The 21,128-nt window shown below is 38.6% G+C and overlaps 1 protein-coding gene across 1 annotated transcript; it reads right to left on the bottom strand.

The window, feature by feature from the left end:
• Nucleotides 1–19,660: 19,660 nt before the first annotated feature.
• LOC127103862 (disease resistance response protein 206-like) lies at nucleotides 19,661–20,433 on the bottom strand. The gene has a single exon (XM_051041102.1). The coding sequence runs from the start codon at nucleotides 20,401–20,403 to the stop codon at nucleotides 19,846–19,848; it is 558 nt and encodes a 185-aa protein (XP_050897059.1). The 5' UTR covers nucleotides 20,404–20,433; the 3' UTR covers nucleotides 19,661–19,845.
• Between the last annotated feature and the right edge of the window lie 695 nt (nucleotides 20,434–21,128).

The following is a 21,128-nucleotide window of genomic DNA, read 5'->3' as shown; positions in this document are numbered from 1 at the left end:
TTGTCTGACTCTTCGGCCTTCGGTTATTGCGGTAAACATTATCATATTTCCACGGAACGGCCCTACTATTCTCAACAAGTCTTCTATTAGAAGCAACAATAGTAGTGGGAGCACTGACAGTTACTGGAGCAGATACGGTTACTGGGGTACCAATAATCACGGGTGCATTAACATTTCTCTGGCCACGTCCAGAACCCTCAGACGGTTTAAAATAAATGGTGACAGTTGACACCACCCCACGTTCTTTCACAGCCCTAGCAAACTGCAGACAACCTTCGTCAATCAGTCCCTGGATACCATTCTTTAACTTTTCACAACCATTCCCTGAATTAACACAATCTGCACAGCCCTTATCACAGCCCGGGAACACTCCCCCTTTTAGCAGACGCTCTTTCACAACCAGCAGCGATGTCTGAACCTCATCAACATCGACTACCAAGTCTACAGCTTCTCCATCTTCCACGTTATTCACCCTGGGCCCACCATGTTGAGGCATAGGGTTGTTCACAACATTCGGAACAGGAGCAAAGTTGATTGTTTTAGCGTCAATCAAGTCCTGGACCTTATGATGAAAAGCCCGACAGTTCTCAATATGGTGTCCCGGTGCACCGGAATGGAAGTCACAACGAACGTTGGCATCATACCCAGCAGGTATCTTCGTCAACGGAGCCATTGTACGCAATTCAACAAACCTCAATCTGAGCAATTCGGGCAGCAACTCAGCATATGTCATAGGTAACGGGTCGAAACGACGATCCGGCATTCTCTGTCTCGGATGAAATGGACGTTGTTGTTGTTGTTGTTGTTGTTGCGGTGGTGGTCCTCTTTGTTGTTACTGTTGTCGCGGTTGAGGTGCTGGGATAGTCACAGCAGCAACCTGGCGATACTGGCCTCTGTTCACATTTCTCCTATGGTGTACAACATTAGTTTCACCCTCTCTCCTACGAGGTGCCCCGGAAAATGGCTTCTTTGAAGACGAAGAACCAGCATCCTGAACCTTTCCTGCTTTAGTGAGGCTCTCGGTTCTCTCTCCACAGGTTACTACATCAGAGAAACTACCGAACGGGCAGCTTCCCATCCGGTCCATGAACACTCCTTGCAAAGTTCCAATAAACATATCGGTCAACTCCCTCTCCAGCATAGGAGGTTGTACCCTTGCGGCCAATTCACGCCACCTCTGGGCGTACTCCTTGAAGCTTTCTCCAGACTTCTGACACAAGCTCTGTAACTGAGTTCGGCTCGGAGCCATATCCATGTTGTGCTTGTATTGCCTCAAAAAGGCTTCACCCAGATCCCTCCAACTTCTAATGGATTCTCTTTTCAGCTCCATGTACCAGTCCAAGGAAGCTCCAGACAAGCTATCCTGGAAAAAGTACATCCACATCTTCTCATCGTCAGTATATGCGGAGATCTTTCTGTAGTAAGCCTGCACATGGGTGCGAGGACAAGAAGTGCCATTATATTTATCAAAGGAAGGCGCTTTGAACTTGTAAGGAATTCTCAGCCCTTCAACCAAACCCATATTTGTCACGTCAAATCCCAGAGAGTTCTGACACTCCATGGCTCTGATCTTCTCAGCTAGGGCATCAATTTTTTTGTCCCTCTCTTCAACTCTTCCCACATCATCTTCATCACTGAGCAGGGTGAACATATCTTCCTGCCTGTCAACCAAAGGAGCAGGATGGCGCACTGGAGCACGGGTTATTCTGGCATTAACAGTCTCTGCAGCAAGAGGTTGTCCATTGATTCTGATACCCCTCAATTCATCACCCATAGCATAATCATTGACAGGGACGGTAGCAGCAGCATTATCACTCACAGGGACACCCACTGGTGAAGCACGACTGGCAGGTGGAATCACAGCTTCCTGTCTATGGGCTAAGGCACTGAGCTCCTCTTGCCCTTGAACGACCCCTTGCATCATGGTCATGAATTGGGCCATGTTAGCCCTCATCTCTGCTAACTCTGCCTGAACTTGATCCATATTCCTCTGTTGATTCAGTCGGGTAGCGTAGCGGTGCGGACGTTGATCATCAATCCTGCCTAAAACAGGAACCAGAGTGAGAAGTCTCGTTCAAGAACACCTGTAATGAAAAATGATATGTGTATGATGCTTATGATGCGTATGATGCACATGATATGTTCATTTCTCAGGCATTCAAGAGCCTAATTCATCTTGGAAAAATGGCAACCTGCAACATGAACAATAGAAAAGCAACCTACACAAGATAATGAGCACAAGGTGAAACATCAACAATCTCATCCATAGACATGAGCAACAAGGATCATACAGCATTATTCAAACAAAGATCCAAATGATCAGAGTACAACAATGAATCCCATCCAAAAATCCTGGAGGTGATTCTCAACATAAACAACAAAGACAAGCTAAGAAAGATGTTCTCCAGGAATGAGAGTCTTCAGATACTGGCACTGGTTTATCAACAGATCACATTCTGAACACTCAGGCAAAGGAGTGAGCTTCTCCTTCAGTTGTCTTCTGAGCTCCACAACTTCTCCTCCAAGCTGGCTCTCTGATGCATGTCTCAGGTCTACCTCCTTCTTCAATTGAATGTCTTTGTCCCTAAGTTGCTTTTCCAAGTCTCGTATCTTCTTCTGGTAATTAGCTTCAGCTTTCTGCAACCTCAAGCACTCACGGTGTTCTGCATTCAACAATGTCTCTATCTCCTCATAGGACCTCTTCTTACTCTTCAATCTGCTAGCATCCTCACCTTGCATGCCTTTGAGTTGATGAGCCAAGTTCAACTTATCAGCTTTGGCTTTGTAAAGCTCCATCTGGATATCTTGTTCCTTCTCTTTCAACCGACGATTCTCCATCAAGGCTTGCTTGTAACGCTCAGCAGGCACATTCTCAGAAAGGATCAGAGGTGGTTGCTCTTGCAATGGCTCCATCCTATCATAGGGCAACAACAAGGTCTCAACTCTATTATTTACCCAATCAATGTACGCAGGCATAGCAATGGCAAACTTCTTCCCTAACACAGCTCCATCCTTGACACCAATAGTCTTCCAAGCTCTTCCCACTCGCTCCAATCTAGCAGGGTCACTCCACTTCTCAAAATACACACTCTCTGCTATCTCAGCATCTAGTGGTCTTCCATTCATGACAAACCCCAACTGGCGAAGAGAAAGAACCGGGTTGTAATTGATGCAACCCTTAGTCCCTATGAGTGGCACATTACGAAACTCTCCACAGCTCATGAGGACATTACGCACATTCATCCTGCAAGCTTGCCACCTGATATCATAGGACGTGAGAGACATGATCCTTTGAGTCCACTTATGAGTGTTCTGAGCATCCACAAAAGGTCCACTGGTTGGCAGCAAGGACAAGAACCATCTGAGTAGCAACGGGAGACAACATCTGATAGCTCCACCCTTACCATGCCTGCTGTGTATAGCATAGTAAGTGTCAGCTAACAAGGTAGGAATTGGGTTTCCTCCAATGAAAATATTGACAGCAGCAAAGTCCACAAAATTAGGCATACTCGGGAACAAGACAACTCCATAGATCATGATAGCCAACTGAGCATTGAAAGCCTCCCAATTTCCCTTCTTTGCTTCTTCTATATCCATCTTCACCAGGAACTTCAAAGGCAACCCCACAACATCACCACTTGATCTCCAATTGTCACTCACTTCCTTGATACTCAAATAAAGAGCTCTAGCAACAACCCTGAAATCCACCTCCTTTGGCACATCTAAGAAGGGAACCTGATATCTGATCGGGACATTTATCAAAATAGAATACTCTTCAAGAGTGGGCGCTAACTGATAATCCTGAAAGGTGAAGCAACGGAGCTCTGGGTCATAGAACTGTAGGAGAGTCTGCAACGGTACTGGATCTACCCCCATCTTCAACAGTGTCAACAAATCCCCATACTGATCAGCAAACACCTTCTGATTACCGTCGGTCACAAGATTGCTCAACTCTATCAAAGATGTCAATGGCTCACGGTGAAAACTGTAGGTGCAAGTCTTCCTCTTCAACTCTGGAACGGCTGCCATCTCTCACAGTGAACAGACTCCTGAATGAACCTGAGAAATGATATGCATGAGAATATTAGCTTTTTTCTTTTCTCTTTTTTTTGTTTTTTCTTTTTTTTTCTTTTTTTTTTGCATTATTCTTTTTTGAAAATAAACATGCTATGATGCAAATGATGCAAACACGACTGGTTGGCTGTGTATCACGGAGCACAGGTTCAAAGCTTCGGCCTGAATTCGGAACCGGAGAGCATAAATCAAGTCATCTGGAACCCAAAGTCATCTGAAACCCAAATTCATCTGGAACCCATATTTCTGAACCAAGTCACCAACAGGAACCAAGAGTCACCAACAGATCAAAAGTCACCAACAGATCAAGTCACCAACGGTACCTCTAATGATTCATTCCCGCCCCACTCACGGGTGTCATCTAGGCCAGGGTAAGGTCTAGAGAAACGCAGGATAAACAACCCTTTCAAGAATATCATCATGTACACACCAGATGTATGCACCGAGAATACCCCATCAGGATCTGAACTGCTCGTGATACCATGTTCCACTAAGTGGCGCTATACCACCCGCTTCCCAAGAATCACTCTATTCCTAGGTGTCCTAGAGTTCACTCATAGCCTGGGTATTGGGCCTTTTGCCTCTTGTAACTCCCACCCCACAGAGAGACAGACACACAGCCAGCACAATGATAACTGATGCATGCAAACACATAATGCACATATATACAATCACATCATAATCATAAATGCAATAAATAAAGCAATAAAAGAAACCAACACCTATCCTACAGAGCGCTAGGATTGACTCGCTTAGGGAAGATGGACCAGCAAGAGGTCAACTTCTCGGGATAGTCCCCAGCAGAGTCTCCAACTGTCGCATTACGCGAAAAACCGGCGGGAAAACGAAACAACAGAGCCGCCACCGTGCGTTATTTATCCCAAATGAGGGAAAGGAAACGCTCGAAGTAAACCTGGAAAAGACATGGTCTCGCGACCAGAGATCGATAGGATCGGGAGTCGGTTATGCGAAGGGAAGGTATTAGCACCCCTACGCATCCATCGTACTCGACGGGATCCATGCTCAAAAGAATAGAAAGAAGGTTGCTAAAGACTGCTCAAACACTGCACACACGCTGGAATCAAACACAGATGAAAGACGGAAGAAACGGGACTCGGCAGGATATCGCATCCTAGGCCTACGTAGTCTGTCAGACACAGACATCAGAGTCGACGTAGTTCGGGACAGGGGAAACGTGCTCGCTAGGATGTCGCATCCTATGCATACGTATCTTCTCTAACCAGAGAAAGAATCAGAGCACTCGTAGCTCGGCTAACGCACGCCAAACAAAACACACACAGGAAACCGACTGCCAATCGCTGGACTTACGTCAGACTCCAACAAACAAACATGACACAGGAAACCAACTGCCAATCGTTGGACTTACGTCAGACTCCAACACACACAAAGGGGTTGAAAAAGAAAAAGGGCACCCGGAGAGATCAGCTCATCTCCTGCCTACGTACCTCATCTGGTATGAGGATCAGGGCGACGTAGTTCCCCTTAACAGGGAAAGAACTTCTATCCTAACCAGAGACTAGGGAGATAACAAGCTACTAGGGAGACTATGACTCGAGCCTAGAAGTTGTCATGCATACGATCCCTATGTTGAGGTCTCTATCCTAACTTGCACAGGAAGCAAGCTAGCCTAAACAACACAATATCACACACAAGCAAAGGAGAGCAAGCACACACACTATATGCAAACAAGTGGCTCATACAAGGCTAGGCTGTAGAAACAAGCCAACTGGAATGGGGTGTTTTTAGCTCTTAACCCTAACATTGAGAGTTAGGGTGAAGCAGATGAAATGGGAAGTGAGGGTAAGACCTCACAGCTCTTATCTCTGGCCTGGGAGAGCTTGAATCAAATAGAAAGTGTGGGAGTTCAAAATGAAGGAACTCTTCTCCACATGACTGACACAACAAGATCTTGGGTTCTTATTCACATTGCATCAACACATGGTGTGAGCAAAGTGAATGACACAACTGAATAGCAGGGGATGGATTGCACATCCCTTTTATCTGCCAATTGCCTCTTAAGAGGACTTTACCTGCTTGGCATAAAATTAAACAAGCACAAACATTGCCTCTTAAGGAGGGCTTCAGACAGATGCCTGCCAAAGTAACATGACAGGTCTTCCAGACTACATGAAGATCAAGGAATTATACCTAAGTGGTATGCCAACCACAAGCAAGCAAAGCAAAGTTCAAATGAACTTAAAGCAACTTAGGTACCTGTGGAAACAACCAAAACCAATCAGTACAAAATCCAGACAATAGTCAACAGTCAATATCAAACAGACAACCCAATATGCAACACATAATCCATAAACACAAGTGAACCATCATCAAGGCCTACAAAACAGCAAGTGTTAGCCAACAATAACAAATGATCAAGCTCAAATGAAGGAGCAACATCAATCATGGAGATGCATACTTGAACCTGAAATTCACAACTCAAATGGTAAGTCCAAACCACTAGGTCAAAGCCTAGGGTCAAAGGTGGATCAAAAAGCCAAAACAGAACTTGATATTCAACATAAAGCATGTTTAATCAATCAAGAACAAGTCCTAAAAAGGACCAAAGCAAAATCAATAGGCAAGGGCATGTAATAGGCAAGAGAAGTCAATGACCAATTCAAGGCACACATTTGGACATTATGAATGAAAATTCCCAATCAAAACAGAAATGATTCAAATGATTCAGGAAAAATTCATGAGCATTCAACACATCTAACATGATCATTACACAAAAAATCAGAAGCATTAGAGGTCATTTGATATGGAAATTAAATGGCACAAGTTGAACAACCCAATGTGTGACACAAATTGTCACACCACGCAAACATGTCCATAAAACAGAAATGGTAAATGGGAAAAATACCAAACCAAGCCTCAAACATCCATCAACATGTCAAGAAGCATCATGCAAATCTTCAAGCAATTTGGATTAAAATCGAGCATTTCATGGTAGAAAGAGCAAGGCAAGGTCATAAAAGCACATATGTTCACATACTCTAACACCAATCAAAAGCCAGCCATGCACAACTTTAAAATTCATCATCATAAAAAACTAGACAAATAGAGGATCATTTAGCAAAAAATTGGGAGTGATTTGAGCCATTTTCCAATTTGATATGGATTTATGAAGTTAACAAAAAAATGAAAGTCAAAGTGATCACATGATGGAAAATAAGGAGGGAAAAGTGAAAATATGAATGCATTTGAAAAACTGCCTTCGCCAGGACTCGAACTCGGTCCAGATTCAAAATGCGTGCGCCAATGTGAAACGACACCGTTTCACCTGAAAACCCTAACATTGCCCAGATTGGACGCTACTCTGTCGCTAGCATGAATAAATCCGTCGCTACCATGAATCTTCATCTTCTTCATGAAGATGAAGATGAACACCATGAACGAATTCCCAGATTTTCCATAATTTTTCCAGATTTCATCAAAAAGCATATCATTAGAAAGATCTTTCAATGGAGATCAAGGATCAACCAACAACTAAGCCTAAATCCACATGATTAAAGAGAATCGAGCAAAACATTTTTGGTGCATCAAACTTCAATCATACATAACTCAGTGAATAATGCATCATTTCATGTGATTTTTCCACCAGATTCATCAACAAACAAAGATCTACACAAACATACACATGGATTTGCGAATTATGAAGGTCGAAAATCCTACCTCTTGAAGAGCAGATTCTGGTTTTGCACGATCCAAAGCTCCAAATGATCCAAATCTCCTTCTGAACACTTGTAGTGATGATTGATGAAGAATTGGAGGCTTAGAAACGTGTAGATCCAGCTTAATTTGAAATTGCCATCAACACCTTCAAGCTTCAAGCATGCACGATTTTGAGCAGAAATCCACAAAATGCACGTTGAATCCCACTCTAAACTTCACCAGGATCCACAATTATGCAAGGAAATGAGTGTTTGTGTGAGGAATTTTGAAAATCGAGCAAGAGGAAAATTGAGAGCAAATATGGATTTCTAGATCTGAACTTGTGTGTTGTGATCAATACAGTTGCAATTAACCTTATATATGTCCTACTAATTAACCTGAAATCATGATTAAGCCAAAGCTAAATGAGATTAGAAGGATATAAGGTGTATGCACCAATTTGCATTTTCACTTCATGCATGAGATGGCCACGTGAACAGTCCACACTAAGGGCCCAAATTCCCTCAAAATCAACACATGCACACATTGGAATTGGAATTACATGCATGTGATCAACCAATTTTGATTTTGGCAATTTTCCTTCAAAAACTTCATGAATAAGCAAGTGATCATATATTCAAATTTCATGCAATGTGATGAGGTATTTGGAAAATTCATGTTATGAGGAGAATTGTGCAAAAAGGAGCACCCAAATTGGAGTCTTGGTTCAAAAGATATGGCCATTTGAAGTTTCAAGCACACTTTGCCATGATTTGATCATAACTCCTCAACCATTCATCACAAATTCATGATCTTGGACTTTTTGGAAATGGGAGAGAGAGATATTCAACTTTCATGTTGGACAAAATTTCATTTGAAGCTTCTTTGATGTTGGAAAGTTGAGTTGAAGTTGGTCCAAAAACTTGCCATTTTTGGAAACTTGAAATTACAGGTCACTTTCCATTTTTGGAAACTTTTGATCTGGCTTCAAAATCTTCAAGGTAGATGTTTGACATGTTGAATAACCTTCTTTGGGACATGAATGAAGTGTCTCAAACCATTTCTCCACCTCCTAGCACTCAGTTGACTTGCAGTTGACTTTTATGGGCCTCAGATGACTTGGACATGTACTGATGACTTTTGAGCCTCTAGTCTCTGGTCAAGTTGCTTCAAAATGGACCTTGGGTCATGTAAGCTCTTTAGAACAACCATAGGGCCTTCATCTCAATAAAATGCTTTGCTCCTTTGCACAGTTGACTTCTCCTAATGCCAGTCTTGACTAATGCAGTGCAATGTACTATGCAATGTTAATGACCTAAAAATGAAATGAATGTACAAATGGGAGATGCAAATTTGAGGTGCTACACACACTAAAAGAAAAGATCAAGAGGAAGGGACCTATCTCAGTCATACTTGTATTGGTTCATCTGACACAAGGTCATTAATGCACCAATTAACCTTAAGACATTAGAGATTTCATTGGTCAAATGAGGGAATGGGGAAGAATAAGGATGAAGATAAAAGGGAGGGAAAGATAGAAACACAAATTGATCATGGGAGGACTTTCATCAAATCAAAACCATTCATTCATTTTGGGAGATGAAATGTACATTTCATCAATCCCCTAAATCCAAAGGTTTTGATCCAACAAAGTCAAATCAACCTTGACCAAGACCCAAACAGAAAGTCAAACATCACAAGACCATAAAAATGGATCAACAATTTTTTTAAACATTTAATCAATTAAAAATCAATTTAAAAATGAATTAAAATATATTTTAATTTGGTCAAAATCTGAAATCCCTTCAAAGTACCAAATAAATGGCCAAGGGATGTATCCTATGTCAAACAAGGTCAAAGGACCTTAGACAAAAAATTTCACTATTTTTGAAAAGTCAGAAGTATTTTTAAACAATTAAAAATATGTACAAAAACATTTAATTCATGAAAAATACAAAAATTAATCCAAAAAATAATTTTAATTCAGAATATGGAAGACAAAAAGATTTTTGGTGAAAGTCCTATATTTTTTTGGATTAAAAATGAAATTTCTATGAATAAAATAAAATAAATCAATTAAATGAAAATTCAAAAATTAAAAAGAAATTAGAAAAAAAAGGGCCATCAGATTTCCCTCATTAATTAAGGTGGCAAATTTGATGGCCACATGCACGCTTCCATGGTGGACACAAGTCAAAGTGTTGTACGCCTGGTAATTCAAACCAAATGCCAGGATTAGATCATCGGATCAGGATCAGATGGATGTGAAGCTGCCAACACACCACCGGAGTAAGGGCTTAAATCTTCTTCTCCGGTGAACCTCACCGGACTGGTCCACCATCAACCACCACCAAAATGAAAAACAAGGATATGGATTTAAAGGAAAAATGCTCAGGAGCTCGAATCTAGTCTTAATTTTCTCCAATTCCAAGTATATCAAAAGATATAGGGATTTAAATTTTGAAGATCATGAACTGAGTTGCTTCGATTTGACCTCAAAGCAACTCAATCTTGTCACCTATATTGGTAGGACTTCATCCAACCAAAAATCAAAGAGAATAGTGAAGAATTGAGAGAGAATCGAAGAGATGACGTTTTTGAAAAATCACCTTCGAGGGAGCTCGAATCTTGTTTGATCTTGCTTCCAATTGGCCTTGGCTTGACTTCAGATGCTTGTAGGAAGTGAAATGGATCAAGGAAGGGCTTGGATTCTTGGAGTTTCAACTTCAAAACTGAAGTGAAATGAAACTCAATTTTCAATTGAAAACCTTCAAGTTTGTCCTCTAATGGTGAGGGTTAGGATTGTAGGTTCAAAGCTTGGGCAAGGTGCCACCAATTCTGAGCATGAGGGGTCTTATTTATAGGCTATGCATTTGCTTTCCACACACTTCATTCAAAATGCCAAAAATAGAAATCCCCTTGCATGGATGCATGGGCGTGTGATACGCCCATCAAATGATGCCAAATGATCCATAATTTTATGTTATCCAACCTGAAATGATGTCACATAGCCATGCATAAAGGAAGTAAATATTGAACATAAATCTTACCAAATGGAACCTTGTGAAGAACTCATGTGCAGGTCCCTCAATTCTTGTCTAAATGAGGTAGTCTTGGACTTTTAGGAAATGTGAGATTAAGGGGAACAACTTTCATGTTGAACATGTTTCCATTTGAAGCTTGGATCATGATGAATTTTTAGGTGAAAGTTTGGGAAATCAAACATAATTGAAAATTTTCCAAGTCCCAAGTCAAATGTTCACTTCTTCCACCTTGAATAAATTTTTCTATGGAATTCAAATGGAAAAGTTCCTTCATAAAAGTTGTAGCTCTTACAAATATGTTCAATTTGGTCACAAATTTGACCTCATTTAGATTTTGCATGAATGAGTTATGCATTTTAGAAGTTGAGGAAGATCTCTTGTTCAATGGTAATGGCCCCAAATGACCTATAATGTTTCCTCTTGGAACATGCCTTTGCAAGTTGAATTTAAAGTTCCTCAAAGACTCAAAGTTGGATAGGACATCTTGAATTTGATCATTAAACTTTAATGGCCTTCAGACAAAATGACCTATAATCTTTCACCATACAAAATGACTTTCCAAGAAAAACTAGCTCTTGACCTCAACATGAAAGTTGTTTGGAATATCGTAAGGAGTAACTGTTCTCTTGGAATAATTTTCATATGACAAAAATTGTAGGATATAGGGTCTAGGGAACCCCAGTTTTGCCCAATTGACTTTCTCTGGTCAACTACCATGAACCATCTTGCAAACTTGAAGTTCTCTTGATCTCTTGTACTCATGAAGGGTCATATATGTATAAGATAATGTAATGTTAAGTATCCCTTGAAATATTTGATCATATGTTGAAGAAACTTGCTGAGGAAGTCACACAAGATACCCAGATGAATTAGGACTTCCAAGACAAACAAGCTTAAAACTCTTGATGAATTCCTGATCAAAAATGATAAATGAAGATCATGGGGATCCATATATGATGTTTATAATCAATTTGAACCATCTATTGATTGATCTCCTTGCATTGAGGGTCTCAAACCCTAGTTGTGAACTTGATAGGGCATTGGTGGATGCATACACTACCTATAAAAGAAACAAAGTTATACAGACATATTTTTGGTTTTTGGTTAGTAAACAAAAGAAAACTAAAGTATGAAATAATCAAAAGTTCTTGGTGATCTCTTCCAATACAAACCCAATGGATGAGGGATAAGGAGGATGCCAAGGTGTGATCCCAAAGTCAATGCATATTATGAGATAACATGATGGATCTTAGGGTCAAAATTGGGGTCTTACAGACGCGGCCAAAGTCTAGCCTAAGATACTTAACTTAAAGTCTTGTCTGAAAGCTTGAGAGAATTCCCGCCCAAGAGGTCCAACGCCTCGCCTAAGGGACTTGGAGTCTCATCAGTCAAGCTCAATATATAACCTCACCTGAAGGACTTGGAGTCCATCAAGCTTATCGAAACACCTTACTTAAGAAGCTTAAAGTTTTCTCGGACATGGTCCAACTTAAGTCTCGCCCAAGGGACGCGATCGAAGTCTGGTCTAAGAGACTTAACTTAAAGCCTTGTCTGAGGGCTTGAGAGAAGTTCCTCCCGAGAGGACCAATGCCTCACTTGAGGGACTTGGAATCTCCTCAGTCAAGCTCAATATATAACATCTCTTGAAGGAATTGGAGTCCATCAATCAGGCTTATCTAAGCACCTCGCCCGTGGGACTTGGAGTTTCCTCGGGTGGGATCCAACTTAAAAGTCTCGCCTAAAGGAAACAACATAAAGTATCGCCTGAGGGACTCAATGTAAAGTCTCCCATGAGGGACTCAACTTATAAGTTTCATCCAAGGAAACCCAAATTAAATGGATATACACAAAGAAATCTTAAGGATGTGAAAGCTTTATTTAATCACTTCGACCTTACTAATGCCCTCACACTTGAGGGAACAAGTAATGATATATTTTATTGGGCCCCAAGGAAGGATAACTTATGTAAAAGTGAAGAAGACTGACAAAGGGACGAGGGGAGAGACGCCCAGCAAAGCCACTGCTCGCCCGAAATGGGCTAGGAAGTCACCCAAATCTTAGTAACCGACTTCCCGGTTGGGCTTAGTCCACTCAAACTCTCTCCCAATTTCCTAGTAGACGTGGGAGATGACGTGTCCCATTATAACGAACTAGAAAAATGGTTCAAAGGAGAAATAACTCCTCTATAGGCATGGTACCGTGGCGGGACGAGGGTGATTTTAAGCATTATCATCCCCGCCCCGCCTGTTAGAACCAGCTTCGTCCTCACCCCTAAACCCGGTCTGGACTAATAATTAGTCCCCCAACCCTGCCCCTAATAAGGAACGAGTTTCCTCGCCATGCCACGCCCCCATCCACATAAATTGTATTTTTTAAATGCACATTTTTTCAATAACAATAAAAATCATAATACTTGATCATTTTTATTTAATTTGTATTTTTTAAATAAATAAATAATTATTCTAATAAACATGATATTTTAAAAGAAAAAAATATAAATGAGTAATAAAATTATTAAAAATAAAGGTAATAAATTAAAATATAATAGGCGGAGGCGGATGCAGGATGAGTATTATCATCCTCCACACCCGCCTCATCCCCGTAATTAAAAATCAAGTTTTCCAGTTTTCCTCTCACCTCCGTACCCAATTACATCGGGTTTCCCCATTAAAATTAGGGCGGAGGCAGCCGTGGTCGGTCAATGCCGATTTTTTTCCATGCATATTCGCTCCTCCCCATAATCTATGAGTAGATCCCTCAACCCAGGCTTGTATGTATCCATGAAAATTTGAATTAAACATTAACTACATGACAAGAATAGTTAAAGACAAGAATAGTTAAAGCCACCATTCGAAGTAGTTCCATAAACCTCATGTCAATAAAAGAGAACACATACTTCCCTTTGGAACTAAACTACGTATAGATCAATCCCCACTATTAGCAATTGGCGAGACAAACACTACGCCAAATAAGGGAAAAGAGGGCGCTTTTTTTGGCCTATAACAGTGCTTTAAAGCGCCCTCTAATCTGACGCTGGCATAGGTAAAGACAGCGCTTTTTTTCCTGGTGAAAGCGTTGTCTAAAGTGGCTCTTTAAGCCCTTTAAGGGCCACTTTAGAGGGCACTTTTTAAAGAAAGCGCCCTCTAAAGTGGAAACATTTAAGGGTTTAGAGGGCGCTTTTACTGGAAAGCGCCCTCTAAAGTGGAAACTTTTAAGGGTTTAGAGGGCGCTTTTACTGGAAAGCGCCCTCTAAAATGGAAATTTAAAGGGTTTAGAGGGCGCTTATTTTGGGAAGCGCCCTCTAAAGTGGGTGGTTATTTAAAATTTTTTTTTTAAAAAGCGCTATATTTTTTTATTTATTTTAGACAACCTGTATATTGAAGCAGTACACCCAAAACTGTATAATTTGAAGCCCTTTTTCACACATTGCATTCAACAAGCCTTATATACAACAATCCATACATATACAACAATCCACTGATATATAATCGTTTAACTTCTAAAGATTCTAAATATACAACCAATTCATAACTTAAAAAGAAATAAAACTAAGTAGCAAAAGCATCTCTGAGATGTATGTTTTTTTTGCTAGCAGCAGTCTTCTTAGCAACAACCTCTTTTTGTTCAATATCAATAGCATGAACCTAAAATATCATAAAATTAGTTAGGTGATGTATAAGATCAAGAATTAACATTTTCTATGCATAAATATCATATAATTGTGTTTATACCTTTTTTTTTATGCAACTGACTCGATTTGCTGCGTAATCCCCTTATATTTTTGGTCCCTTATCTTTTGAAGATAGAATTGATATTTGTTTAGATGGACATGTTCCATTGTCGTAGAGGGATACTTTCAAATATCCAGCATCATCATCTACGCGAATGAGGCTTGACGACAATGGAACATCTCCATCTAAACAAATATCAATTGATACTTTCAAGTATCCCTTGCCCCTTGCACGAATGATTGACTTCATAATAGCCATTTTACCTGTAATAAAGAAAACAATTAAAATCAGATGACAAATGTAAAAACAATTAAAATCATAAAAGTCATTTTACCTGTAATAAAGAAAACAATTAAAATCATTTGACCTGTACCTTTTTCACTAAGTTCTCTTTCTTTTCTTGGTTGGAATATGTTCTACATGTCTCTTAACAACACGGACGGTTGGATTGATCCAAATACCCTCATTATGATCATTTCTAATATATGAATCATTTGATATAATATTCTCATCTTGATCATTTCTGGTAAACGATTCAATCTCAACATCAATATCACCTTGATCTCCAGTGTTTTCATTAATTACTTTGTTGGAAAAAAGAACTATAGACCATTTCGTACTTTTCGGATCATTGACATAGAACACTTGTCTAGCTTGAGAGGCTAGAATAAAAGACTCATCTTTGTATCCCACCCTATTAAGATCCACTTGCAAAAATCCTGACTTATCCATTCGAATGTCGTTATTATTTTCAACCCACTTGCAACCAAATATAGGAATCTGAAACTTCTCATAATCAAACACCCAAATGCGCTCGATAACACCAAAATACGACAGATTTGCAAATTTGGGGTTTAAGTCCTTCACACTTGATATGTGCATTGCTTCAGCTACCACGGTGACACCACTATTCTGCATAGTACTTTTATCATCTTGTTCTTTGGTATAAAATGTGTATCCATTAATCGCGTATGCGCTATAAGAAAAAACATGGAAACTTGGACCATATGCTAAGCATCTCAACCTTTCTGTTATTGAAGTGGGATCTGAATAATACTTTGAATAAATATGATCCTTAAACCAAGGTATAAAACATCGATTGTGCTCTCGTACTATCCAATTTTCATTTCTATTGGGATTTAAACCTCGGAGAACATCCTTGTGAATTTCAACATACGGCTCAACCTCATTCTCATTGTGCAGAACATACAAATGCACTTGATCCCGTTCGACCCTTGATACTGCCACGATTTTATTTCCAATTAGATTTTTTCCTTCTTTCTTTTCGACAAGCTGAGACTTGGGGAGTCCGATTGACTGAATATTAGACAAATATTCAGTACAAAACTCAATCGCTTCTTCAACAATGTATCTTTCAACCATACAACCTTCTGGTCGACTTCGGTTCTTCACGTACCCTTTTAATATTTTCATATAACGTTCAACAGGGTACATCCATCTCATATAAGCTGGTCCACACAATTGTGTCTCTTTCACAAGATGAACAACTAGATGTACCATTATGTCAAAAAATGATGGAGGAAAAAACATTTCAAGCTCACACAAAGTAATAACGATTTCTTTTTGCAACATTGGTAAGATCGCAAGATTGATCACCTTACTGCAAATTGACTTGAAGAAAGAACACAACTTAGTTATAGAGCTTCTTACTTTTTCTGGAAGAATAGAACGTATACCTATTGGGAGAAAATGTTTCATTATAACATGGCAATCATGGGTCTTTAAACTCTTTAACTTGAGGTCTTTCATAGACACAAGTCTTCTAATATCTGAAGAGTACCCTTCTGGAACTTTAACTTCACTTAGAAACTTACACAATGTTTTTTTCTCCTTTCTAGATAGAGTATAAGCAGCAGGCGGTAGATATGTTCGTTTTCCTTTCTTCAAGGGTCCTAATTCAGTTCTTATTCCCATCGCTATCAAGTCCTTTCTTGCCTTAAGGCCATCCTTAGACTTTCCTTGTATATTGAGTAACGTGCCAATAACACTTTCAAATACATTTTTTTCAATATGCATAACATCAAGAAAATGTCTCACATACAAGGACTTCCAATACGGCAATTCAAAAAAAACTGACCTCTTCTTCCACCCACTTTTGACAAGTGTGTGGGCAAAAGGTTTGCCAAACTGAGTATCCAAATCTTTCACCTTTTCAAAAATTTGATCACCCGTCAATATAGGTGGAGCTCTGCCTTGTTCTGTCTCTCCATTGAACGCCTTTCTCCATCCACGGTAGTGATGATTTGAATTTAAGAATCTCCGATGACCGAGAAAGACATTCTTCTGACCAAACTCCAAGCGCTTCCAATTTGTTTTATCTTCACAAATAGGACACGCACATTGACCTTTTATGCTATACCCTGATAGATTTCCGTATGCTGGAAAATCATTAATTGTGCCAAACAACATCGCCCTCAAGTTGAAACTTTCTTTCCTATATCCATCATAAACCTCCACACCGGTCTCCCACAAAATCTTTAAATCTTCGATTAAGGGCTTCAAGTACACGTCTATGTCATTCCCTGGTTGTTTAGGTCCAGAAATCAACATAGACAACATCATGTACTTACGCTTCATACATAGCCATGGAGGTAGGTTATAAATCATAATAATCACAGGCCATGTACTGTGTGAGATACTCTGGATACCGTGTGGGTTCATTCCATCAGTAGATAATGCCAAGCGAAGGTTTCTTGATTCTTCTCCAAATTCAGGATAATCATTATCAATTTTCAACCACTGTGGTGAATCTGCCGGATGTCGATACTTTCCATCTATAATTCTTTCATCTGCATGCCAGGTCAAGTGTCTTGAATCGGTTTCACTACGAAACATGCGTCTAAATCTCGGAATAACAGGAAAATACCACAAGACTTTTGCTGGAGACAACTTGTTCTTATATCGCGAGACACCGCATTTAGGACACTCATTTAACGATGCATACTCATTTCGAAACAAAACGCAATCGTTTGGACATGCATGTATCTTATCATAGCTCATGCCAATAGAGCACAACATCTTTTTGGTCTCATATGTTCGATTGGGAAGAACATTATCCTCAGGAAGCATATCTTTCAAAAGGGCTAATAACTCTGTGAAACTTTTATCCGACCATCCATTGCCCGCCTTTAAGTTGTACAACTTTAATACCGCAGACAATCTTGTGAATTTAGTGCAACCATCATACAAAGGTTTCTCTGCATCACTTACCAACCTCTCAAACATTTCGGGACAATCCTTAAGATCTCCTTCAAGTGCTTCTGCAATCTCTTCAACTCGATCACAATCGTATGTATCTGCGCCACTATAGTTTGAGGCATAGGTCGTACTATCCCCCGGTTCAACATTCTCGTTACTTTTCTCACCATGCAAATTCCAACATGTATAACTTCGATCAATTCCATGCCTCATTAGATGCGATGTCAACTGAACTGCGTCAACCCGTTTCCCATAACAACAACCCAAGCAAGGACATATCATTCTACTGGGGTCTTCGGCGTGCGCACGGCAAACTTAACGAATTCTGATACCCCATTCTCGTACTCTCTCGACAATCGATTGGAAGACATCCATGTATTATCCATTACTAATTAGAATAAACAAAAAACAATTTCAGAAGAGAAACCAAAAATGGGATGAGACAAAACAATTTCGCTTTATTGAGTTAGTCTCTGTGCAGGGCATTCATGTCTCCATTTACTCTATCAAATAACATCCATACCTAAACTTCTTAAGTTACTAGCTACGCTATGTACGCTAAGTTACTAGAATCAAAGGTTTCTAATGTCTCTATAATGCAACCATAACCGAACCCTAACAACAGTCTTTGAATGTGATTCATAGCGATATCAAATTCAGCAATTTAAAAACCAACCGTCAATTGCCTAATAAACCCAAACTATTTAAATGACTATGAATATTGAAACTTTACAGGTCGAAACAAACGTAGCATAGACAACAATAACATAAAACTGAAATGGGGCAAAGCTAAAACAAAGCAATAGTGCAAGTAATAATGTATGCATCGTGTACCTTTGATTGGTAGAAGGAGGAAACGTCGTAGATCTAACAGAGGTGGAAGGAGAACGCCTTAGAACCCTAACGTGAAAAAGAACGAAAATAACAGAGAGTGAAATAACAAAACGCGCAGTATGTTATAATTTTAATATTTACTAAAGGGGACCTTAGAGGGCGCTTGTGGAAAAAAAGCGCCCTCTAAAGGGGGCCTAAGAGGGGGCTTATGGAAGCGCTCTCTAAGGCTTTCCAGAAGCGCTTTATAAACTGGAAATGCACATGGACTTATAACAGCGCTTTATTAAAAGCGCCCTCTAAGGGTAACCTTAGAGGGCGCTTTCTAAAAAGCGTCATGTATTGTTGTCCCTCTATCTCCTCCTTATTTTTTCGCTTCACCTTAGAGGACGCTTTATTACAAAAACGCCCTCTAAAGTGCGCTGTCTATTGCTCCTTATTTTTTCGCTTCACTTTAGAGAGCGTTTTTGTATTAAAGCGCCCTCTAAGATGCGCTGTCTATTCCAGTTTTTGGCGTAGTGAAAACTCTAGTCATACAAAAAATTCTTCTATATATAATAAACTAGAAAAGTAGACACTTCATATTTCTCTTGAATAATAAAAAAAATGTCAAAGAAATTTGGAGAAATAAACTTCACCGCTTTATTTTTTTTAATTCTACCGCATAACACACATTGAAAAAGCCTTTTTAACATTAAACATCACTTATAAATTGATACAACATTATAAAATGATACAACATTATAATTTTATTGGATGATTGTGTAAAATTAATTTATATTTACGCTATATTATCTTTAAGCTTTTTTTAATACAATCCAGATCACTACTTATATTTATAATCAGCATTAATTAAAAATACACATTAAGAATTTGTTTAGTAGCCAGAGTTTAAAGTCAGAAACCAAAGAGAAAGAGCATAATAAAATATTTTTAAAAGTTTTAATGTAAAACTATATTATATCAATAATATGTCTTTTATTTTATTACTTTTATCTTCATGATAAATTTATTCGAAAAACATTGATTAGATTTTATTTATTTTATATGCTGTCAACATTAATATATAAATTGAAATGGAGAGAGTAGTCAATAGAATCTTTATTTATTGATCATAATCATAATCATAGAGGAGAAAAAGAAGTACAAAGAGGATACTTTATGGGCTAATGAAAAACACACATAACAGATATTACATATCCAATCCATATCAGCACGAATGACTTGATTTTATTTTCTTCTATTTTGGCATTAATGACTTAATTTTATAATTACCAACACTCATAGAACTTAATATCAACACGAAGTCGAAAATAAACCTCACCTTCAAATGCATCAGTCATAATGGTAGCGATTCCTCTATGCATAAAGAAATCTCCAGTACCACCAGTCACAGAGATATCTCTAGTTTTCTTCAGAATTGGATCAGCTCCCGCAAAAGTGATGGTTCCTTGATGATAGGTGCTATTAAGAGCAAATGTGAAACTAAGCCAAGAAGTGTATGTGTTTTTGGTATCATAAATGTAAAACCCTTGTGCTCTTCCAATTGGTGTTGAATGAAGGTTGTTATCCAAAGTGATAGGGTCGTCGAAAACTATTATGTTACCAAAGTGGAATTGAGGTGCCAGTTTTGTTAAACTAGCACCTTCTGGAGCTGCTACTATTGCTGATGTTGCATTTGCTGCATTATTTCCATTGTAAAGTATGTCATGAAAATAGAGGACTAGGTTTTTGCATGGTGTGTATGGCTTTCTGATGTTGCTTGGATTTGCTGAAGTTAAAGCAAAGAACATCACAAAAACAAATAGTAATGGAAGTTTGGAAGCCATTGGATTGGAACTTGGAAATAAAGAGGGAGGGAGTAGAATGACTTGGTTTAGATTGTGGTTCTATATTGCCCTTTTATAAGGGTTTGAAGAAAAATATTTTATTTAATTTCTTGAAAACGTTTATAATATTGAACTATTTCTTTTATAAAAGCAACTTATAATCAAGAGAGATACAGGTGGACATCATTATTATGAAAGATATAAAATATCATACACTTGTTTGGTTTTTTTAACATATGTTATATTAGTGCATACAAATGTTGGATAAATGATGGACACTATAAGGCATGTCAATTAAGAAATCAGATTCACTGCAATCAAGTATTTCACACTTTCATGCATTTGGTATATTTTTGGAGGTTGAATCATGATCAAACGATTTATATTTAAATATAATATTTTAGTTTGTTTTAAAATAAAAATATCAAATTTAAATTTTAATCGTTTAATCTTGTTTTAAAAGCTGAGAATTGAGAATAAAAAGAAACTGATTTTTTTTTATTATTTTTTTAAATATATAAAAAATGATTTTTAAAATTTGAAAATAAATAATATTTTTTAAAAATAAAAATAAAAATAAAATCTTGCAAAAAAACATTAAAATAATTAAATCAAAACTAATTATAAATTTGATTATGAATATAAGCCATTAATAACTGATCTATAACCATTTTATAAAAGTAAAATCCAATTATAACAATTGATTTTAATAAATGAATTATTTA

The sequence above is a fragment of the Lathyrus oleraceus genome, chromosome 7 (genome assembly GCF_024323335.1).
Source record: "Lathyrus oleraceus cultivar Zhongwan6 chromosome 7, CAAS_Psat_ZW6_1.0, whole genome shotgun sequence".
Classification (NCBI taxonomy): domain Eukaryota; kingdom Viridiplantae; phylum Streptophyta; class Magnoliopsida; order Fabales; family Fabaceae; genus Lathyrus; species Lathyrus oleraceus.
The sequence above is the reverse complement of the archived record's forward strand: the minus strand, read 5'-3'. Positions and strand labels throughout refer to the sequence as shown.